We start from the raw sequence: 23234 nt of genomic DNA, 5'->3' as shown, positions 1-23234 counted from the left end.
AGCTTTCGGGATCCAGATACATAATACAGAGATAATTAAGTTTTTCACGTGTGATTACAAAGATAACTGATACCTGGAACATAGAAACATTCATATCGTGTGACGATCAGAATACATGACACATACAGCTTCACGATCGTAGTGTATGATCATATGGATACGTGGCACATACAGTGTTATATTCTTCGCGTCGAGTTATACTTGGTACAGTATATTTCTAGTAATAACCATGATCCGTGGTACACAAACACTTGTATTTTCATACGTTATAATAGATTACATAGATGTAAACATTGGAGTGGATTTTATTGTGTGACAAGTAAGTACTGGAAAATATGCCACCTCGAGATTCTGAGTCCAAAGAAAACTCAGTTTTTACTGGTATCATACATTATCTTGACGAATATCTGCACAATGTAATTAGCTATGCTCAGTAACTATAAATGCACTTGTTCTGGTGACTACAATTAATACCTGTGGTTGTAAATTATTTTAGTGCCTATGTTTTTATGGTTTAATCTGAAACGTTATGTAAAGTAGGAGGATGTGAAGGCAGCTTGCTAGGAAAGAAATATGGAAGATTCCCCAAGAGCTGCATAAATTGTTATCTTGTGTTGAAGTTTCTCAGTTTTCAATCATATCTGGGAATGATCTTGACACACACACACACAAACAACAACTTCTGACTAAACGTATATCTAAAGTTATTTGATATGAAAAGTTAATTTTTATAATTATTATTTAGTATGTGCAAGCAGATTAGACAAGTTTTACTCAAGAAATTAGTCTTTTTATGTTTCAATATTAACTTATTTTGATATCAGAACCTTTTTCTCTAGTATATTATTTTATTCTTTACAAAACTGTCCTATTTTATTTTCTTCAAATGGCATTCCGTTATATTAGTTTACTCTTACTACTTTCATATTTCATCGTTAAGGAAGAATTTATCGCCATATATAGATGGATGACATTTCCTACATGAAATCCAGGCAACTATTCGCGTGTATCAAGATTTTACTAGAAAACAACGAAGATTCTCATTTACAAAACGTTTACTTGTATAGTTCGACCCAAGATTAGTAATGCGCCACCAGCTAGGCCACATGACTTCCACACGTCATGATGTGTGACGGCAGCAAACGCGCTGATGCAGAGAGTACACAGACGTTTCAGAAGGCTCACGTTTTTGAGATGCTTGTTTTTAAACTTGATGCATTACGTGTCTGTTCTATATGACTGTTTCAGGAAAGGAGTTTTGTAGCTGGAATGAATGTCTTGCTGTTTTCAGCAAGCAAGATAATCAAAACATTACTTTGTGAAAACGTCCGTTTCTCATTCACTAGTGATATTGAAAAGGGTTTTGGATTTAACTGACACAAAAACCAGTGTTCTCAAGAAGGACTAGTGATGTTTACTTCCATCTGGACCAACTGGCTTGCGATATGGGTGTATCTTCAGTGTCTTTTCTCACTTTACTTGGCACTAGAAGGTGAGTCCTTCTTCTGTGTGTTGTTATTTTTTCTACATAATCGTCTTTTCTAAGTGTCGTACAGAAGAATGATATATTATTTTAGAGATATTTAAATTTGAAACCGATTTGTGTGAAAAAGATAATGTCTGAAGCTGTTAAGAAAGAAAAAGTCATGTATATTTAGATGACATATTAAATCTGTTCATCTGAATCTTGTTTATGAGTCTTCATTTATATAAGTATCTATTTAAGTAAATTATTGATTGAATTATACTTGTTTTCTAAACACTGAAACAAATCAACAGAACAAACTTACGAATTACAGAATTTTATCTGTAAATCTAGTTGAAATGTAATTCTAATTAAACAGCCCTTATTAAATTCTCACTTGGCAATAATTACACCATGCAATTAGGAATATGTATTAGTATTAGTATCACCATTTGATATATAAACCCTTTACTTAATGATGTGCTTTTTTATCACCATCGTAGGTTATTTTTCATGATGTTTCTCACCGTCATTGTTATGCATGCGACTTTTATGTAATGTTGTTTCTCAACATAAAGGATTTTTACCTGAGGATGTTTTTCAACATTATTACCTATCGAACTTTTCAAAATGTTATATAATCTTTGAGTAATAACATAAAATGCATATGCATATTTCTATATTTTTAGAATAACTCATATTTAATCTTATTTTCTCTATATAATGTTATGTCAGTTTGATACTACTCTATAAAGCATGTATATCTTACTTTTGGATGTTTTTATTGATACAAAGGTATATTGAAAGTACACCTAATATTATCATTAGTTTCTCTAATACTAAATAACCGAATTAAGCACTTTGTTAAGTGCATTAGCAGATTATGAACTCATTCTAACTAATTATTCTTATTGATATTTTCATAAATTATATTTTACTATCTTACATCTTTCATTCATGCAACTTTTGTTTATAACTAAAATACTTATTAATTTAATAATAAAAATGTACATGATTTTAGCAATCTTATAATTATACTTACCGATAACATAAATTACGTATATAAATTTTGTGGTTATAACCTTTCATGATATATAATTTTCTGACTTCCTTAAGATACCTTTATTTTAAATGTAAACTTGTTTTATTTAACTGTTTTATTTATTTTTAACATTTTTAGTTGCTTTCTTTCTCTACGCTTGTTTATGACAGTTATTCATTGACTTAAAAAAAGTTTTGTAATCATTTCGAACCAGTGGAGATTACAATATGTCTAACCTTCAGACAAATATTAACAATAATTACTTGTTATTATAAAGTTTGGTTATTTTATACGTAATGTTTGGCTTGTGTATCTTGAGTCATGAAGAATGACTGAAGTTGCTGTAATTGCTATAGCGCCATTATTTGCGTGCTTTGAAAAATATTTAATAGCCATAAGATCGTACAAGTATTGTTCTTTTTGTAGTTTTCTGCTGGGAAGACAAAACATAGAGTAAACAAAGAAATGCATATTATAAGGACAGGTTAATTGAAATTTGGGAATGCTACTGGTTTTAATATTCTAAGATGTATAGAAGTTCTTGAGATAGTGTTATATGATTTTTGCTTCAACACCCTGTAAAGTCATTAAAAAGCAGTAACATTATTGTGAAAAAGATGGAAAACTATCACTTTTATAATGCCTCTTATTTCATTCATTGATTGAGTGAATTGAAGTATGATATATCCGTTAAAATTTATTTTAAGCTAAATATTTACAAAAATAACCAATTTCTCTTTTACTCGTCATATCAGCTGATGAAACAAGATTATAATTTGCTAATATCAAGTTTTATGTAAAGATAGTAATAGACACATTATAATTAAAATCGATATTTTCCTTGCAGTAAATTATAACTTAAACAATGAAGAGTGATTTCTAATAAATTATTTTCATTTTAAAAACAGCCAAGCTAAAGTGAATGATCAGTAGCATAAATAAATGGAATAAACAAAAAATATTAACTTATCAAAAACCCAAAATTGTGCAAACAAGTTATTTATTAAACAAGCCAAGCAAAACAACTATAAGTAAATATGTGAAGACATTTTTATTCATATTACATATAAAGAAGAGATGTCCAAGTTGCTCCACTTGTGTTTTGTTTAACTTATCCATATTACATCTCTAAGTACTTACACATTTTTATGTAAAAAATTGGCTCATTTTATAGAATATTTTACAGAGCACGACAACATATGTAACTTTGCTCTTTTTCAACACTACATACTTAACGAACTTGGCATGCCATATAACTTAACTTTTTTTGTGTAAACGTAACATCTTTATATGGCTGTTTTAACATGTAATGTCACATATGCAATGTTAGTCTTGTTTTGTCAGTGTTATAAAAATTAAAGATGCCGATTGCATAATGTACAAAGTATTGAATATTCTAGATATTTCGATCATTTAATCTTGATCTTTTAATGGATGGTAAACTCCCTTTTACCATACAAGCCGTTTAAAGGAATACTATACTGCTGTAATAAAACTACCTTACACTAGAATTATGATATTTTTTCCTTTTTAAACCTTGTATAGAATAACCTACAGTTTTAAACTTAAATAGGTTGTGAATCAAATACTTTAATCTTATATAATTATATAAACTCTAAAAGCTTTTAAATAAAATAGCCAATTATTCTACTGTTAAATTGCTACTTCAACTTAAAAATGTGTTCATGTACGATCTCAATTATCTATTATTAAATTCTGTACATTAAAACGTACATAAAATAGTCAACCTATGCAATCTCAAGTTACTTTTCACACTCTGAAAAAGATGTTAATGATGTAAAAAATAACTATAATCTTAAATTATCATATATAACCTATATTCTTATGTGTAAAACAATCAATTATGTAGTATTAAATATTATAAATGCTCTTAAAATGGTTTAATGAAAGAGCCAGCCAAAATTATATTTGTTTCGGTGATTATTTTACATATTTTGTTAAAATAAGTAACATGCTGGAAAGATTAAAATTATCTTTTTAAATATTAAAAATTACCCCAATACAATGATAAAACTAAATTAACGTACAGTAGTGTAAAATATTTGTAAAACACTACACGGCCTTACATTTACACTATAAACATAACCTGTATGATAGATAACAGAAGAACATTGTAACTCATCAGTTGAAAACCTGGTTTATTTCTGCTCGTAATTAATATTTAAATATAAATAAAATAATTAGTACCTGAAGGTCTCTAATCCTAGCGTTTCAACTGAACATCCGAATACTTATAACCCTCAAAACAGTATCTGAATACTCGTGGTGGATACAATACAATTAGCCCATTGTTTGGCTTTGTGTTTAATAAGAAACAGACAAACGAATTCTCTCTCTCTCTGGAGTTGGTATAACATTGAGCATAAAATCTATCATTAATCTCCTATCTAACTAAATTATAAGTATCAAGTATTTTCATAAAATACAAACTTTCGTACCAGACATTATTCTAAATAACAATAAAAGTTAAAATAACTTTGTCCTAGAAACATTTTTCCTGATATTACGCAGTGCTTATTATTGAATCATAGCAAGAACTATCTCAGCCCATACTTCAGGTTTCCAAGCGAATATCTTAATTACACGATTTCAGTTTCTACGATAGGAAAGAAAAAAATAATGTTACTAGATTATTTTCCAGTCCGCGAACAGGTTACTCCCAATCATCGATATTACGTAACACGTGCCAACAGAAAACAGTAATTATTCCTTTCTTTATAAACATAGATGGTTGAAGCATTCTGAATAAATAAACTTGACTAATAAAACATTTGCTTTGGTGAAACTAAAATTACATTTTAAAATTATTGCGCATTCAGCTTATTCTATCAATATATGTCTGTATTAAATAAATTAAAGTAGATTGTTAGTTATCTACAGAAACTGCAAAGCTAAATTTGGTACTTTTTGTTCAATTCTTAATAGTTTTACATATCGCAGATGCCTGGGAAAGATTATTAAATTCATGTTATACTATGTAACTAGATATGTGTCTGTGAGTATGAGCTCATAGTAAGGAATCTGAATAAACAAGTTCTAAGAAACATTAGCTAGTTACAGCTTAACAAGGAAATTTAAGAATAAAACTCAGTGCTAAAATTATGGGGTGAGGAATCGCGTTCAAGAAAGATAAATCATGAAAAGAAATAAAAAAATGAGTTTTTTAATGTGAAGTTATAGGATTAAATATGTCTTTATTAACATGACAATAAAACTGACAAAAATAAACATTTGTTATATGTGATTAAGAACTAAGCTGAACATTTACTAATTATTTCTTTTCATGAAGCAAAATACTTGCCTTAATGTATATATTTTGAAATAATTAGAATGTGAGAAACATCTAGGACTTTTAATACATAATGGATTCTGCTATTTCTCTAAATAAATTTATATGATTTTGTTTGCTTTGAATTTCGCACAAAGCTACTCGAGGGCTATCTGTGCTAGCCGTCCCTAATTAAGGAGTGTAAGACTAGAGGGAAGGCAGCTAGTCATCACCACCCACCGCCAACTCTTGGGCTATTCTTTTACCAACGAATAGTGGGATTGACCGTCACATTATAACGCCCCCACGCCTGAAAGAGCAAGCATGTTTGACGCGACAGGGATGCTAACCCGCGACCCACAGATTACGGGTCGCACCTTAACACGCTTGGCCATGCCGGGTCTATATGATTTTACAAATAACAACTGTAGTTGACATCTTAAGATGAACTTACAAAAAGTAAACATTCAGAAATTAAACAACATGGTTCATTGGCTATTTTTACATATAAGGCGTTTCTGTTTGTTATTGATTTCACACTTGAAGTACACCAACTGGTTACTTATTGGTTGAATATCTCACTTATCAAGCAAAACACTTTGAACTTTGGGTCAGATGTAAACTAATGCAGTTGTTATTGATTTAACAAATTAGTAGAACTTGTTGGTCAATGAGTTCACAGATCAACTGAGGCAAATATTAATTTTCTGATCAACGACACCTGTTGGCTACTGACTTCACATCTCAGAAACAACCAGCACGGATCACTAAGATATGGAGAAACAAATCAAACCTAAATTCTAATTTTTTTTTTTTTTGCTTTGGTATTGTTTAAAAACAGATAAACAAGCAAACAGTTTCATTGGGACTTACATGAGAAAGTTAAGAGTTGCTGAATAACTGTTGAATAAATATCCTGCTGTTAAACATGTTAATGAATCAAAAACCATCTCCTCAACAGCATTCTTGAAACTTTTTATCGGATATTTTATTTTACAACTTAACACAAATAGAAATGTCGTCAATATTATTTTTATATTTTATCTTTCTTAAACTGGTTTTAATTTTAGAATACATGCAATGGAACAAATCAGTTCACTGATGAGGCTATTAAATATAAAAGCTCTGAAGAAAAGTAAATATTTAAGAAATATATTTCTTCTCTGTTTTAGATGTTAGCACATAGATTATTTTGTACAGTTTTTATTGTCCAAGGAATCTATTTGGTCTGTAACAGTAGAACCCAGCCTGCGTAATAGTTTTAACTTCTATTACAAACTATATCTCTCTACATATATAGATATATATAAATAGATATGTCTGAAAGAAAAAAAATCGGTCACCGTTAAAAAACTCACTAAAGATAAAACATAATTATGAATGAAGCGGATAAAATAATTTTCGATAAAATAGGCTATTTAGTGAAATTAGTAATATTGTTAGCGATTCCATTTAATTTGCGAAACTTAATCAATATTCTACCCATACTAGAGAAACAACACTGCAGTGATATCTATTGAAATTAAATAATGCTAATCAGTTAGCTGAGGCAAAATAGTCAGAAAGTGGAAGATCAGGTAATTATTCTGAGATATCTGTGCCATTTCTTAAATATACGAAGAAGGATGTCCAATAATACCTATACATTGTTTCATATATTTGAGATTATAATTATGCGTTAGTAGTTTTTTTCGATATTGTTACTTGGTATGCTTTGAAAGACAGCCTTGGATAGAATTTTTAGCTCTATAATTCAAAACAATTCTTCTAGGGATGACCCGGACTGAATAATTGTATATTAACATCATTCCAAAGAAACAATACACTTATGTGCATATACAGTTTTGAAGCTAAGTTTTGCATTTTAGTTAAAAGTAACATTTACGAAGAAAGCGACGGTGCAGCTATGAGTTCAAATACGTCTTTCCTTCGGCTGCACTTGTTTTTATGAAAATAGTTGAGTGATACCGATTGCATAGTGTAAAAAGCATTGAGTATTCTAGATATAACGATTATTTAACCTTGATCTATTATTGGTTGTAACTTCTGTTTCATCCTATAAACTGTTTAATAATATTATAAACTATTATATTATCACAGGAATGTATGTTATTCTTTTACAATTTTCATCATATTCCTCAGTTTTTGGACATAAAATAATTACATTTATTGTTAAAATTAGGAAGGACATAAACTTGCATTTTCAGATACGTTAGTGAATAATTGTGAAGGTATCATTGAACTTTAGAGCTTACCATGAAAAAAAAACACGTTACATTTAATTTTATAAGTTGAATACAAACAACATCTGAAGAAAATCTAGTAAAATCTCAAGTACTTATAAATTTTTGCACAAAGACCTTTACAATATCATAGATTTTCTAGTTATTTGATTTATAAAATAATTCATGATCATTTGAACAGAGAGTGTTGTCTTGAACTTTCAACATATAAATGCCTAGTTTATACATTACCGACAAACATGAGAAAATATTATAAGGAACAGCTCCGAACTCATTTCGTAAATATATATCCAAATGTAAACCTGAAACGTATTTTTAAACCTGAGTGTTGTTTGCAGTTTTTTCTTTAACAAACAAACGTATTCATTGAAAACATTAAACATGCTTTATGAATTTATTTATCATTGCTACAAACAAAATAAATCAGATCATGGCAATAACAGATATTACTTACGTATAAAAAAAGAGATTACTCATTTATGAACTTAGCTCATAAATCAATTAAGTTGTTTCAGCTTGTCAATTGTTACTTTTCCTACATAATTACTTGTAATGAATTTCAATAATGCATTCTTTGGACCAAACAGAACGTAAACTGAGTTTTCTCAGAATTTCAACTGACAAAACTGAATTCATTGCATTTTAAAGTATAGTTAAAGCAAAATCCTTGGTAGGAATTTCAGATAAAAGCTTAAACCGAAGCTTAAAACAAATGTCACCAGGAACGTTCAGAAACATCATTCTCTTTGCCCCATTCATGACTTTGGATGTTAAGTTGAGCTTCACGAGAAAAAAAAAATATACATACACATATATACGTACAACAAACATGTATATATATATATATATATAATAGATAAGAAATTTTTCAAAATCAAGAATTTTAAGATATTTGAAGTAGCATAAAGCAAGCAGTGGCGGATAACAATTGACGACAGACATTAATGACTATCCAAAAATCAACGGCCGATCTGAGACTTAGAATCCTTTTGGGTGGCGGGAGATCAGTATCTCCTATGCTAAGAATTTAATGTGGGTAAAAGGGGAAACCCCGAGAAATCCCACTTTCACTCTTTGAACGCCGGATTACCTATGCGGGAAGTACTTGAGCTATGTACCTGAAATGAAAATTGAAAACATTGATGGTTGATAGATTACATATTACAGATAACGTAAAGCGACTGTGTCAGATGCTGCAGCTAAGGTTGAAAATTGTTTCAATCTATATAGTTTGTCTGATGGCATTTTTATTTGCTAAGATGTGTCATATGAATCTGTTAAATTATCAACAGCTTCTCATATAAATATTTTTACTGGTCTCAAATCTGTCTATTGAGACAGTATTAAAATCTTATTATTTACAATATAACTTTCAAGTTCGTATAGGACAATTGTAAAACAGGCAATTCAGGTTATTATGAAACAATAATAATACTTCAAATTAGACCATTCAGACTGTTATGGAAAATGTTTATTGCTCTATGTTGGACCATTCATTGTGATAACATATTATTGTTAATATAAAATGAGCTACTGTGTGTGTGTTTTAAGAGATTATTACGTCCATTACACAGACTACTTTAGAGGTTAATCCTCCTCTAAAATAGAACAAATAATGTATCTTACAATATTTGTTATTACAATAAAATACGGCATTGGGGTTGCTTAAATACTTTAATACTATGACAAACTAACCCATTTAGACTGCTTTAAGTGATTATTTTTGATTGAAAATAAATAGTGTAATTACCTTTTTATGTTTTGCTGAAAATAAATTAAAATGAAACGTTTAGGGTTACTGAAGTCCCCAGCTGGGATAGTGGTTAGTCTATGGATTTACAACGCTATGATCAGTGGTTCGATTCCCCTCAGTAGACACAATAAATAGCCCAATATGGTTTTGCCATAAGAAAAGCACGTTTGCTGAAATCTGGCAGTCCACAAATGAAAATGTATTTAAAACCAGGTCATTTAGTTTGTTATTATTGTTTTAAAATAACAGTGATTGAACATATTTATATTCTAACTCTTTTTCTTTTTTTGTTTTCCACGGAACATATGTGTTTCATACAGGTGTTAAACATATTCAATGAAACGTATTGGTCTCAGATCACATCGCCAAATGTAGGCAGTTACAGGGAAGAATGTGTGAAACCAAATCATTATTTTAAAATGGATCAAAAAAATTCTTAAAGATAGCACAATATTTTTTATGGATAAAGAGAATTTCGTGTTGTTAAAATAAATCTCAAATAAAGATTTGTAAAATTTATTTTGAAATTTATCATTCTGATATGTTTAAAATATATTTTTGTTCAAAACAAGTCATGTTTAAAAACTGTAAACAATATCCTGAAATATTCTTTATTTCTTAAAATCAAGCGATATAATATATATAATAAATTATGTTTATAACATTCAGTTATTTGATTTTCTAAAACAGTTTAACAGTTTTAGATCAAGAATTTTCTGATGATTTAGGGGACTTATGCTTTAAAATATATGTGATTTGTTGAATATTTTTCATTCTTTAAAACTATCATTATGCTTTCACAAGTTTGGAAGTATTCAAATAATCAGAGAATTAGCAGAGAATTTACTGCTCAAAGTAGCCATTTAATTTATAAGCCTGTGGTGATGGGTAAGGAAGAACAATTGACTTTTACTCTTATAAGTTATATTTTTTTGTTAAACCAATACGAAGTATTTATAACATCTTGTCTGCCGTAAAAAAATCACAATGGAAGATTCTTTAAAATTAAAACCTATTTATGAAAAGTCACTTTTTGTAATTCAAAATGACTTAAAACAAACTAATATTTGTAGAGTAATTAGTTCAATATTATTTTGTTTTAGGGATAAACACAACTTTAAACAAGAAAAGTTGGAAACGAAAAAAACTATTTAGCCTTAAACAGATCCAATGTACAGAACAATGATTCATATTTTACCAAAGATAAATTGAAGACATTTTACTACTCTGTAACAGTTCATTCAATATACCTAGAAATATTACTACTGGTTTAAAAAGGTTGCACATGGTTTCTAGAAATTACTCTTGTTTTAAAGCAAATTAGTGAGGTTACATTGAAATATTACTACGTGCTTAAGACATGGTTTCTACACAACTTCTAATTGTTTAAATCAAACTAGCCATGGCCCATTTAAATATTAATTTGGTTTTAAAACAGTTTAAACATTATGCTTTTAAAACATTTTGTTGGTTGAAAACATATTAAGCTGTTTTGAAATAGCTTACATGTAAGATATGTTAAACGTTCTTACTGTTCTAAAACAATATATATCAAATTGGTTTCAAGCAGGCTAAAATATTTGTATTCATTAAATGTTTTGTCTGTTTCCAACTTAAGGATGAATGATTCATATTTTGCAAAATATAATTTAGAGCTGGGTATAAAAATTGGGGTATAGTCGTTCTTCTCATATACTTTACACATATTAAATTGACATACGAACATCGTAGTACAAAAGCAAAACAAATTCATATTAAACCTTCCCATATATTGAAAAAGGAAATACTTATGTAAAAACCCCTATATTGTTACCGTAATAAGTATTGTAAAGAGTTGCGCTTGAACAAAACTCACACTATGACAAAAATGCTATGCATTAACGATTTCAGATAATATTTAGGTTTGTTTCCCATACTATCCAAATTATAGAGTAGTAAAATATCTTGCTACAAAGCGGAGAATAACGATATTCCTGCTATTTAAATTTCTAGCTGTTTTCTGATTCACACCATTTAACTTCCATTTGAATCTGGGGTCAGAATAAGCTCTTAAGCCTGAATTAGAAAAAAATCATAATTACGTTTGTTAGGATATGTTTTACTTCTTGATGCAGAATACAGTTGTTTCTTAAAAGTAAAATAGGAAATTACTATTACATTTAATGAATTAAATTCAGTTAGTAGAAAACGTGATCACATTTATATTGTGAAATTGGATGCTTTGAACAATTAAGTGACACAACTGCTTTGCTATTTCTGCCTGTTTCTCAACTCTTTCGATTCATTTTTCTTGTCTTACAACAATTTTCTTGGAGAATGAACGATATTGAAAATCCTCACAGAGATGTTGATAATTTTTAGAAAATATATGCGTTTTCCGCGTTATCAAAACAAAAAGTCGATGTAATACAGCCTCCTTAAAATAACCCGTTAAACTGCATTACAAGAGCTTCGAAACAAAAGCCTATTATAAATTAAAATTTCACTTTTACTTGTACTAATTCACTATATCTCTCGAGCTTTTAGTAATGATAGAGCTGGGTATGCAACTTCACGCTCAAAAAATTATTAAAATTTCACATCCACTTAATTTTATTAAAAATAAATGATTTTTTGTAGTGTAATAACTTTTGTGTTATATTTATATATCCACAGTTAACTATTCACTACTAACGAAAGTACAGACAAAAGTGTATGTCCAAATGCTTATTTATAAACAATTTATATCTAATATTTTATAAAAAGTATCTTTACATGCACGTTACAATAAATATACACACATAAAAGTAATGAGACTTTGCAACCATTTTAATTTATTTACAAAGTGATACAAACCTATACTTTCACAAAACCAATACAAAGATCTACAGTTACACCAAATCAGAACCAATAAAACTGTGGCAGACCATAATGTATGTAATTAGGTACCAGATAACACAAGCCTACAATAAAACTTTACAAGATGAAAATAACAACTAAGCTCCAAAACCGCCAAAGTGGAAAACTTGTTTCTTCAAAAGTGTCTACTTTGTTATCCAAACCAATATTTGATTAATTTTTAAGCCTAAATAAACTAAACATTTTAATTACTGAGGAGAAACAGTTTGTTTTGTTTTTTTGTTTAGAATTAATCACAAAGCTACATAATGGACTATCTGTGCTATGTCCACCACGGGTATCGAAACCCAGTTTTTAGTGTGTAAGTGCGCAGACATACCACTGTGCCACTGGGGTGCAAGAGAAAGAGAGTTACGTAGTTTGTCGTCACTAAAGTAATTTAAGCATAGTCAACCGTGATATTGTTTCAGTTTAAAATGGTTGATATAATTGGTTTTCAAATAAACCAGTAAACATAGCGTGAACCACTTTTTAAAAATTGAAGCTATTTATAAAAGTCAACAGTAATGGCTGCTAACTTTTTGGCGACTTATATACAGCAGAGAGCTAGATCTTTTTTATTTTATTTTTTTACAATAGGTCACGAATCATGGACCCTTGGATCCACAGCCAGACATGGTCACCACTATGTCAGGCTATCATCAATAACATTAAGACGGCTTTTGAAAATGTCGAATCACTGTTACTTAAATCTTAATTATTACATTTTATTTTATTTAAAAAAACAAACAAACACCAATCTTAACTGTTAATGCCTGTTGCTAGTCGAGCACCTGTTAACTTTGATAATTATTCAACAAAGAATCACCATAAAAATGATCTTCACTTTATCTTTAAAAAAATCTCACAGTTCGACTTGGAAGTTAAAATAACTGGGTAAGTTGTTTAATGTTTCCACTGAAAGAAAAAGATAAATATTTTGAACTAATAAAACATTATCTCAATAAATGAGATCCCCAGTGACACAACGATGCATCTGCGAACTTTCAACGCTAGAAACCGGGTTTCGATATCCGTAGTGGGCAAAACACATATAGCCCATTGTGTAGCTTTGTGCTCAATTCAAAAAAAAAAATTATAACCGTTGTTTCAAAGTGCTTTATTATTGACAATTTATACTGTTTAAAAAATAAAATTTCATTATTACGATTATGGTAATGTTGCCAGTTTGTTACCGAAGAATAAAGATAGGTCCACCTTTAGAAAGTTCCCGGGTCATTGGGTTTCTATTTCATTTCTATCAAGAATTCTTGAACCTAACATCATAAATATGGGTAATTTGATACTCAACTCTGATTTAACTGTTTCCTTGTTTTTAAAATATACTTCTTATAGGAAATTTATCTGTCAAAACTACGACTAGCCATATAGCTAAGTGGATATCAACTAATGGTTAAGACATTAGACTCTCACTCTGAAAATCACGGGATCGAATTCCTGTCATCAAATATACCGTTTCAGGCGTGGAAGAATTATAAAGTGAGATAAATTCCATTATTCATTAGTAAATGAGTGGTCCAAGACTTAACAATGGGTAGTATTCCCTCCAGTCTGTCACTGCCAAATTGGGGACGACTAGACAAAATTAAACCAAAACAAATATCAGATAGATTTTATAGAAAAATAAAAATTGTACATTTAATCTTTGTTTCAAACTATTTCCTTGTTGACAAAACATATATCGTTTCCATAAGCATTCAGAACTCTCTGCTAAGTAGTTTGTTTATCACCAAGCAACATATGAGAAGCTACTGACGTCATCAGTAGCGCTACTTTGTCATGTGGCTCTGACACCGAGAGAGGTGATCTTACAAAGCTATCTCAGTGACAACACTTAACTATGCTCTTTCCTTATAGAACGTATTTCCTATAATTGCTTTAGCACTCACAAAATTTCTGTTCAACTTATAAGAATGATATAGAGTAATGTTCTTATTCTTTACCATTTGTCAAATTCTCTACTTGAAGCTATGAACCTTTCATACAAAGTTTTTGAAAAACATTATTATGCTAAACAAGCATTGTTTTAAGCATGATTTTATAATTATACTGTAGAAAGAATTGTGACAATAAAGCATTGCCGTAAAAGTTATATATATATTCTTTGTATAATGCCTGTTAAGTTTTAATTTATTATAATTCATTTTATGGCAATGAAGAAAGATTATTCTATAACTTCAGTAACGTATTTCCTCTTAGCTTATTCAATTTTCTGGATAGCATAATTTTATATTCCTTCACTCGCTGCCAAACAGTCGAAATAAAATCCGTTAATCTTTTGGCGATGTTTTCTTTCAATTTCAATGGAAAACTTACACATAGAAAACCAAATATGTATGATTTCAGAAGTTTTTCACTCTTATTCACAAAAGCATTTGGAATATATATGCATACACGTAAAGAGTTGCATTTATTATAATAAAACGTTTTTGAAGTCTTTCAATATCATTATAACTAATGTCACTACGTCCAGTCATAGGCTATCTTACAGCTGTATATCTTAAGAATAACTCAGGAGTGCAATTTCTATCGCAAAGGATTCCTCGTTAGATTGTTATGCCTAAAACACATGATCCCCTCTTTCAAACTTTCTATGATACATATTGCTTAAGAGCTTTGTGGTTTTCCACCATGTTTCAGCAGCTCGATCGTATAAAGTGTCATGGTCAATTTGATGGCATGGACGGCCAACTCAAGGTCGATTCGAAAGGCACGAAAAACCCACCGCAAAGTTTTGATAACGCAAGAACTATTATAATTTTTAAAAGGGATATACGTAGTGAAAGTTTCTGTGCAGAACCTAAATTAAAACCTCATCAAATACAAGGAATTTCAACTTCAGATAAGGTTTTATCTTATATTATAAACGTGGGATCCAAAACAAATAATATTTTCCAAGTACGTTTATTGCTCTAAACAATTATTAACCATGTCCGTTAGTGTGGCATGTGGCGAAAGATTGTTTTCGATACCAAAGTTGAAAAATAAATTATCTTCTGTAGTAGAAAAAGAGTGATTAAACATTTTACCAATAATCTCAAAACAACATAAAGTGGTCAAATAAATTAATATAGACAAATTAAGGAAACATTTGCCATATTAAAAGTTTGTTAAGTTCCGTTTTCTAAATATGTTTGTTTTTATATGTGTTTTTATACTATTTACCATATTTTGTAATCTGTGTTTTGAATTTTTAAAAATAAAAATTAATTAACTATTCAATGGCACAGTGGTATGTTTCCTGGCTGATAATGCTGCGAACAAGTTTTCGATACCCATGGTAGTCATAGTGTAGCATTTATGACTAACAACAATTTTTGTAAGACAAAGAAAAATAAATAAAAATATAAAAATTTGAGAAGGGCGAGATTGTATCTCACCCTTCAGTTTTTAACTTGAGTTGACATTGCTAGCATGTGCTCATTTGGAATAGAAAGAATGTCAGTTTTATTCCCTAGTTGTTTGAAGTACTGGAGATACGACTGTAAGTCCTACATTAGTGAACCCACAATGGCTTCATTCTCAGATGAAGATCGTTCCTGATTATGTTGCTGGTCTCATGTGGACAGTTTTTACTATTGAAATTACTATTTGTGAAGTCTTACTTATCGCACAACGTTCCTCTTTGCTTATGGGTATAACACGACATGTTTCAGCGTTTTTTGGTGAATCGCATCTAAGCGGTATGAGTATAAAAATATTTTGTTCCTTAAAGATCTGTTAAGAACCCTGATTAAGGTTTTCAGTTTTCAGTATGATATATGTTGTTACACAGATATTTTATGTTGCTAGGCTGATTTGCATCTTGTAAAAATCGTATAAAGAGCATCGTAATTTAATATACAAAGTTTCTTGTTAAAATATACAAAAAATATGAAAACAGAAAAAACAGACTGTATTTTATTAAAAATTACAAAAGAAAATCCGTAAATATAAAAGTTATTATTTAAGAAGCTTATCATTGACAGGGGTTCCACAACATTTTCTTTCTTCTTGTACTAAGCAAGAAGTAACAAGTTGAGAAGAAAGAGAAACGAAAACAAAAGTAAACAAACAAAAACAGATGTTTTCAAACTCTTATTTTGCTTAAAAAAAGAATGAAAGTCTGGATCATTTTAAAATTGAAGTATTGATTTATATTCTAAAAATGTGAGTATATTAGGCTATAGAATCTTAGGTATTGTCACGTTTCTTCTTTTTTGTAATATTATTTCTGTAATCTAGTAATTAACACATTAATGATCTATTTTGATATACAAATATAGCTATTTTAACCGAGTAAAACTTAGAAACTTATTTTTCCAGGAAAAAGAAAGAAAGAAACATCCACATGAGTCAAGATGTAAAAAATAAATATATGATAAGTAATCTTATTTTACAATCTCAGATTTCTATCATGACAAAGTCAACTTTGTATAATTATATAACCTTGTACTAGATGGTCACGTGGTCTGTTCTTGAGACCGTGTGCATTTTGAGAGTTAACATAATAAGATACTTAAAAATTTAATCTTAATTTTTTCGCTTCTATATTGAGGGGGGGGCGCATAGACAATGAGCTTAATCGCTCAAGCCTTGATCCGTCACTAATTTGATAGCTTACAACTTTGAAACACCAGTGGTATTTTTTTTTACAGTGCAGAGATCGTACATACCGTTCATCTACCGAATCTGTAGGATCGTAAGTCGTTGCATTCAACAATGCGAGGTTATTACTTAATCATTATTGGATTGCTATATGATCGCTGCACGTGTTTGTCACAGGCTGTGAAAACGTGCACATTACTAACACGCAAACAAATTAATCATTTTCTACTAAACACAAACATTAGTTCTATATCCAACTACTTGTTTATTTGAACCTATAGTAGTTTTTGAACATGCCTGTTTGAATGTTTGTGTTTTTTACTGTTAAACAGCTACTGCATCTCTGTATGTTTATTTTTTCATAATAAGTAGAAAGTGTTATAAAATAAGTAATATATTCATCAATTGTGCAGAATTGAAATTATATTATAATAAATTAATCATTAGAGGACGTTAGTCGAATTATGAAATATACACGGTTTTGTAAGGTGAATCCAAAGTTTTTTATTAAAATTTTAAGCACCTATCTTTAACAGCATATATTTCACTGGCAATAAGTTGAAGAATAATAACATTTAAAAGAAACATACGCTCATCATTTAGCATGCAAGAGTAACTTCTATTATCGTGTAGATATTTAAGTTATGCACATATTATATAAAGATTAATATTATTTCCATAATTATTGCATTTAGTTTATCATAGAACGGCAATTTGATAAATGTACGACAACAATGGTTCCATGCAGAAGATGAAATATTGTTCTCTTAATTTAATTAATCGTGATTTCTTTCAATAAATAATAGTTTTACATGTTCACAGTATTGAAAATTAACAGTTCAAATGTGGTATGCCATGGAAGATATTTTTCTCTACTGGTTGACCCGGCATGGCCAAGCGTGTTAAGGCGTGTGACTCTTGCTCGGAGGGTCGCGGGTTCGCATCCCCGTCGCGCCAAACATACTCGCCCTTTCAACCGTGGGGGCGTTATAAAGTGCGGTCAATCCTACTATTCGTTGGTAAAAGAGTAGCCCAAAAGTTGGCGGTGGGTAGTGATGACTAGCTGCCTTTCCTCTAGTCTTACACTGCTAAATTAGGGACGGCTAGCATAGATAGCCCTCGAGTAGCTTTGTGCGAAATTCAAAAAACAAAACAAACAATCTCTACTGGTAATAATTGTTTGATGTTTAACAATATACACACAAGAAAATGTTTATTTTAGAACTTACTGCGAAGAAACTTGTTGCTCTAGAGCAAGGGTGGCCAAACTTGCTTAATGTACGAGCTACATACAATAAGTTTCAGATGTTTGAGAGCCACAAGGTATGAACAAATATTATACACAGGTTTTTTATTGTTATATGCACATTATGTTACGTATATGTTATATAAATATTAAGAAATACATGCACGTAATAATATTTATTCATGTGCGTAGTTTTTAAACTGTTAATTTGTATTAGTTTCAATAATCACAAAGTACATATATATATATATATATACCAAATGTTTTCAAAGCACTGGATGATTATTGTTTTAACTATATTGAGCGTATTTATTAGGGTAATGAACTACGGAAACATCTAAGAAAAATATGCAAACCTGCATGCATTAACATTAAATGAGACTGCCAAAAATAAATATAAAAGGTGTAAAACAGATATTTTTAATTATATTTATTTTTCTTAGTAAACATCTGGTCAAAACATGGAGGAAAATACGTAAGACAATAAAATTAGAGATATTTTTATCAGATACCACCTCACAAAATTTTAGTCTTATAATATTTTTCTGATACAAACAGACATTGATACAATTATCCGGCTATTTACTTCTAGTAGAGGTCTTGTGAGTTTCTATCTTGGTTGCGAGTCGTTAAAATTCCGGCTAAGATGTTATCAATGATGTACGAATTAGCTCCGTCAGGTGTTGATTTGTAAAGATTCCACGTTGCTTCGCCTTCACAAACTTCGTAACAGAGTACAGTGATTCACAGCAGTATGCTGTGCTGAAAATTGATAGGAGTCGCACACTGGTTTTCTTTAGTTCAGAATATTTTATTCCTGGAACTTGCTTCCAGACCTCAATTGTGGATGGAATTTATGGACCATCTTTAGACCCAGGTCCTTGTGTAGTTCTATTAGTTCCATTTACACTGTAGATGATTCTGTAACCAGAGGTTCGAGAATTGAACAACCATCATTAATCACATCAACCATGAATGGACTTATAAGAAAGGCGAAGCATGGATTCAACTTCTTGCAAGTCCTCAAACATGTCTAGGAAATTATCAAGCAGTTCATGTATTCTTCCAGCTTGTGATCTTTTATTTCAGTGTCAGGGAATGTATTTATTCTCCTTTTGAGATTGGGAAAGTAACTGAAGTTTCTTGACAATATATCTCTTTGAAAAAGTCTTATTTTATTATGAAAGCTGAAAATTATCTGAGTAAAATCAGAAACAATCTTATCCTTCCTCTGGAGTGCCATTTGAGGGTTTGTAGATGATTCATTATATCAGTAAGGAACATTAGATCTTGCATCCATTCACCATTTACCAGTTGAGGGTATAACCTTGTTTTTTCTTCAAGAAAAGTAATAATAGGCTACAACAGATCCACAAACCTATTTAAGACATTGCTGGTTGATAGCTACCTCACATTGTGGTAGAAAGTGACATCACTGGGTTTATCTTCAAGCTTCAGTTTTTCAATAAAAACGTTTAACTGCCGATGGATCTTTCCATTTAAGCGTATGAAACTGACAATTTCAAGAACAAATTTAACAAATTTCATAACATCTTCATATTTGAAGTATCTGGCTACCAAGTGTTTACGATGAATAATGCAATGAAAAGGGAGAAAATTTGGAAAGTTGGGATCACTTTTCATAAGTGCAATTAATTCGGCATATTTCTTCCCCATTGCAGATGTTCCATCTTTAATGCAATACTGACGAGTTTATCCAGTCGAATATTGGCATTTGTTAATACTCTGTCAAGCATTTCTTTTAGTGCCACTAAGCCCAACATCTCTTTTTTACAATTTCATCAGAGAAAACATGACGAACAAATACTGCCGATTGTGGGTTATCTTGCATGTCTGTAGATTCGTTAAGGACTAAGCTGAATGCAAGGGAATTCTTTAAATCATTTTACATTTTACCTGCAACATTAGCACTGATCTGGATGGTACATCTCTCTGTAGTGTGGCGTGAAGCCGGTATTTGAGCTAGTAGTCGCTGACGTTTTGTGTTATTTGGATCTAACACTGCAACAACTTTAGCTATATTCTTCTTAAGAAATTCACCATCAGAATATAGGCGATTAGCACGAACAATATTCAATGATATAACAAAACTAGCTTCAGTCGTTGTATCAACCTCCTTACTGAACGTTGTCTGCTGGCTAGTTAGTGATGAATTTAACACAGTTAACTTTTTCCCATAATTTTGATTTAGGTGGACAATCATACGAAAAGTTTTTGTAATTTTTTCATAGTATCGTTTCAAGTTCCTGGCTTTGTAATGACTGAGTAATACATTGTAGATGAGACACAAAGGTTTACCTTCTTTAACGGTAAATGCAAAATCTTCCTCCCATTCCAGCTTAAAATTTCTGTTTTCATCTTTATACTTTTGCTTCTTACAATTTGATGACGCCATCTTCCTTTACAAAATTTTCACAGGTACTTCTAAAAAATTAAAGTTAAAAGAAACAATAAGCTTCAACACGCGCAACGCAACCAAACTCTACAGCGCCCAGCATCACACAAACACTCCGTTAATTTCACTGGTGGCCCGGCATGGCCAAGCGTGTTAAGGCGTGCGACTCGTAATTTTAAGGTCGCGGGTTCGCGCCCGAGTCGCGCCAAAACATGCTCGCCCTGGGGACGTTATAATGTGACGATCAATCCCATTATTCTTTGGTAAAAGAGTAGCTCAATAGTTGGCGGTGATGACTAGCTGCCTACCCTTTACTCTTACGCTGCTAAATTAGGGATGGCTAGCATAGATAGCCCTCGAGTAGCTTTGTGCGAAATTTAAAAACAAAAACAAACAATTTCACTGGCCGCAATACAGCCATACACGCCACAATAACGCGATCGTAAGCCACGCTCACTAAAATTAACATTCTCAGCACCGGCTTGTACGATTACTGATTCTCCAGCACAATTCCTCTGTAATCCTTGCTGATCCGAAATTTCTTTAATCCGTAACTTAAATCTAGCATTAAAATTAGGATTTACATTCTTAGATATAGTTACTCACCATGAACATTAAACTTACGTTTTAATCCAGTGGACTCTCAATTTATACCCGGTAAATAATTATAAAGGTTGAAAAGTTCCTCTGCTCTAGAGGAATGTTATATAAATTATGTGACTTGCACATTTAAAAGCGTAAAGAAATTGAAAAAATACCAAATTCATGAAAAATAAATATGGCTGAACCAATGAAATATTTTTTCTAACTCAGATGTAACAGGTTTTATAGTATAAGAAATATATACTTATTGTCATTTCGTTATCAAACAAGCGAATGTCTGTTTATGTACAATCACATATTTTAATAAAAAGTGATATCGAAATTTCTTTAAACTGACAAACTTTTTAACTGTTTACATATCACGAATATTCTTACATGAGTAAAAGTCTAAACTATGTCTAACACTTTGAATAATATGCAACTTTATTTTCTTTAGAAACGCAAATTGGATGATGTAAAGTTCTTTGATAGTGACAAATTTTCGTACCAACCAGAATGGTATTTATCTGTAACACGAACTTCTATTATTATTTGATAAACTTGAACCTTGAGAGGGGCAAAGTTTCGAATTTTCAACTTAAATCCCAGAGAACAACTTCATGTGTTCTTTAATAAGCCTGCATCTTCTAATTAGAACAATGAAAAAAGGTTTCAATTTTAACGTTGAGAATCTATTGTTTTTTGGTTGTTTTTTTTATAATGAAGCTTTAGAAATGGCTGCTTGAATGCGTAAGGAAAACTTTAATACAAATTTAACACAGTAACAAACGTACTATATTTTGACAAGAAAGTACCGTCCTCAGTACCTGAGAACAAATTTAGAATTCTTGAATGCTCATTTGATATCATATCTGTTTTGAAGTCTATAATATCCAGCATGATAAACCAAAGGTTCTCTATGAATTGATATATAATATCTGAAGTTCTTTTATAATATAATATGTCAAGTCGAAAAATCAATTTTCTTATGAAAGGATTAGATACTTTATTTTATTCTTATTTATAAACCTTGTCATGTATTTGGTTTTGGATTAACCCACTGTTTCAGTTGTAAAAAAGTAATAAAATATGTTCCATTTGACTATTGCACGGATGCGAAGAGCACAAACAAGTACTTTTGTGTTCTTGACATTGAAAGATTTGTTACAAATGGGGCCTGATGATGCGAATCTCGAAAGACAAAATAGTTTATGAGTGGTGTAACAGATTTAAATAAAAATTTCAAATATGAGAAATTGTGAATGGGAAAAATTAATCTGAAACAATGATAGATGGTAGTTAGCATAAGTTATGAAAATCAACGAGTTTATATGGTAAACAAACTGAGGAGAAAATGAACTATGAACTAAGACCACCCACCTCAAAAGGTGCACATTAATTGGAGAGCATTAAATGTTGGTAACTATTCTCTTGGATGAATACCACTAGTCTCAGCTGCTAGAATGTGCATCTCAAGCGGTAAATATACCATCGAGACTGAGCTACTGACAAATGAAATGTTTTACATGGTCAAAATAATTTTAATACATAATACCATGTTCAGGTAGGAAATTTAAGTGGGGTGGACTAGTCTTTTACATTGCCTAATATAAATATCTGAGGGCATTTTTGTAGCTTTAAGGCTATAGTTACTTTCAAAATGACAAAACTACCATACAATATGCTGATATTACTTGTGATTGGTCTGAAAAG

At 30.6% G+C, this 23234-nt stretch overlaps 1 protein-coding gene across 4 annotated transcripts in view; it reads left to right on the top strand.

Annotated features, from left to right (window-relative positions):
* Positions 1–1140: 1140 nt before the first annotated feature.
* LOC143229189 (zwei Ig domain protein zig-8-like) overlaps positions 1141–23234 on the top strand; it is a 101775-nt gene continuing 79681 nt past the window's right edge. For all 4 annotated transcript variants that reach the window (XR_013015725.1, XR_013015724.1, XR_013015726.1 and 1 more), the window contains exon 1: positions 1141–1492. Coding sequence is in view for 1 of the 4 variants with exons in the window: in XM_076461149.1 (XP_076317264.1) it covers positions 1411–1492 (82 nt within the window). In the remaining 3 variants the exon portion in view is untranslated. The remainder of the gene's footprint in view (positions 1493–23234) is intronic.

This window comes from Tachypleus tridentatus, chromosome 10 (genome assembly GCF_004210375.1).
Source record: "Tachypleus tridentatus isolate NWPU-2018 chromosome 10, ASM421037v1, whole genome shotgun sequence".
Lineage (NCBI taxonomy): Eukaryota > Metazoa > Arthropoda > Merostomata > Xiphosura > Limulidae > Tachypleus > Tachypleus tridentatus.
The sequence above is the reverse complement of the archived record's forward strand: the minus strand, read 5'-3'. Positions and strand labels throughout refer to the sequence as shown.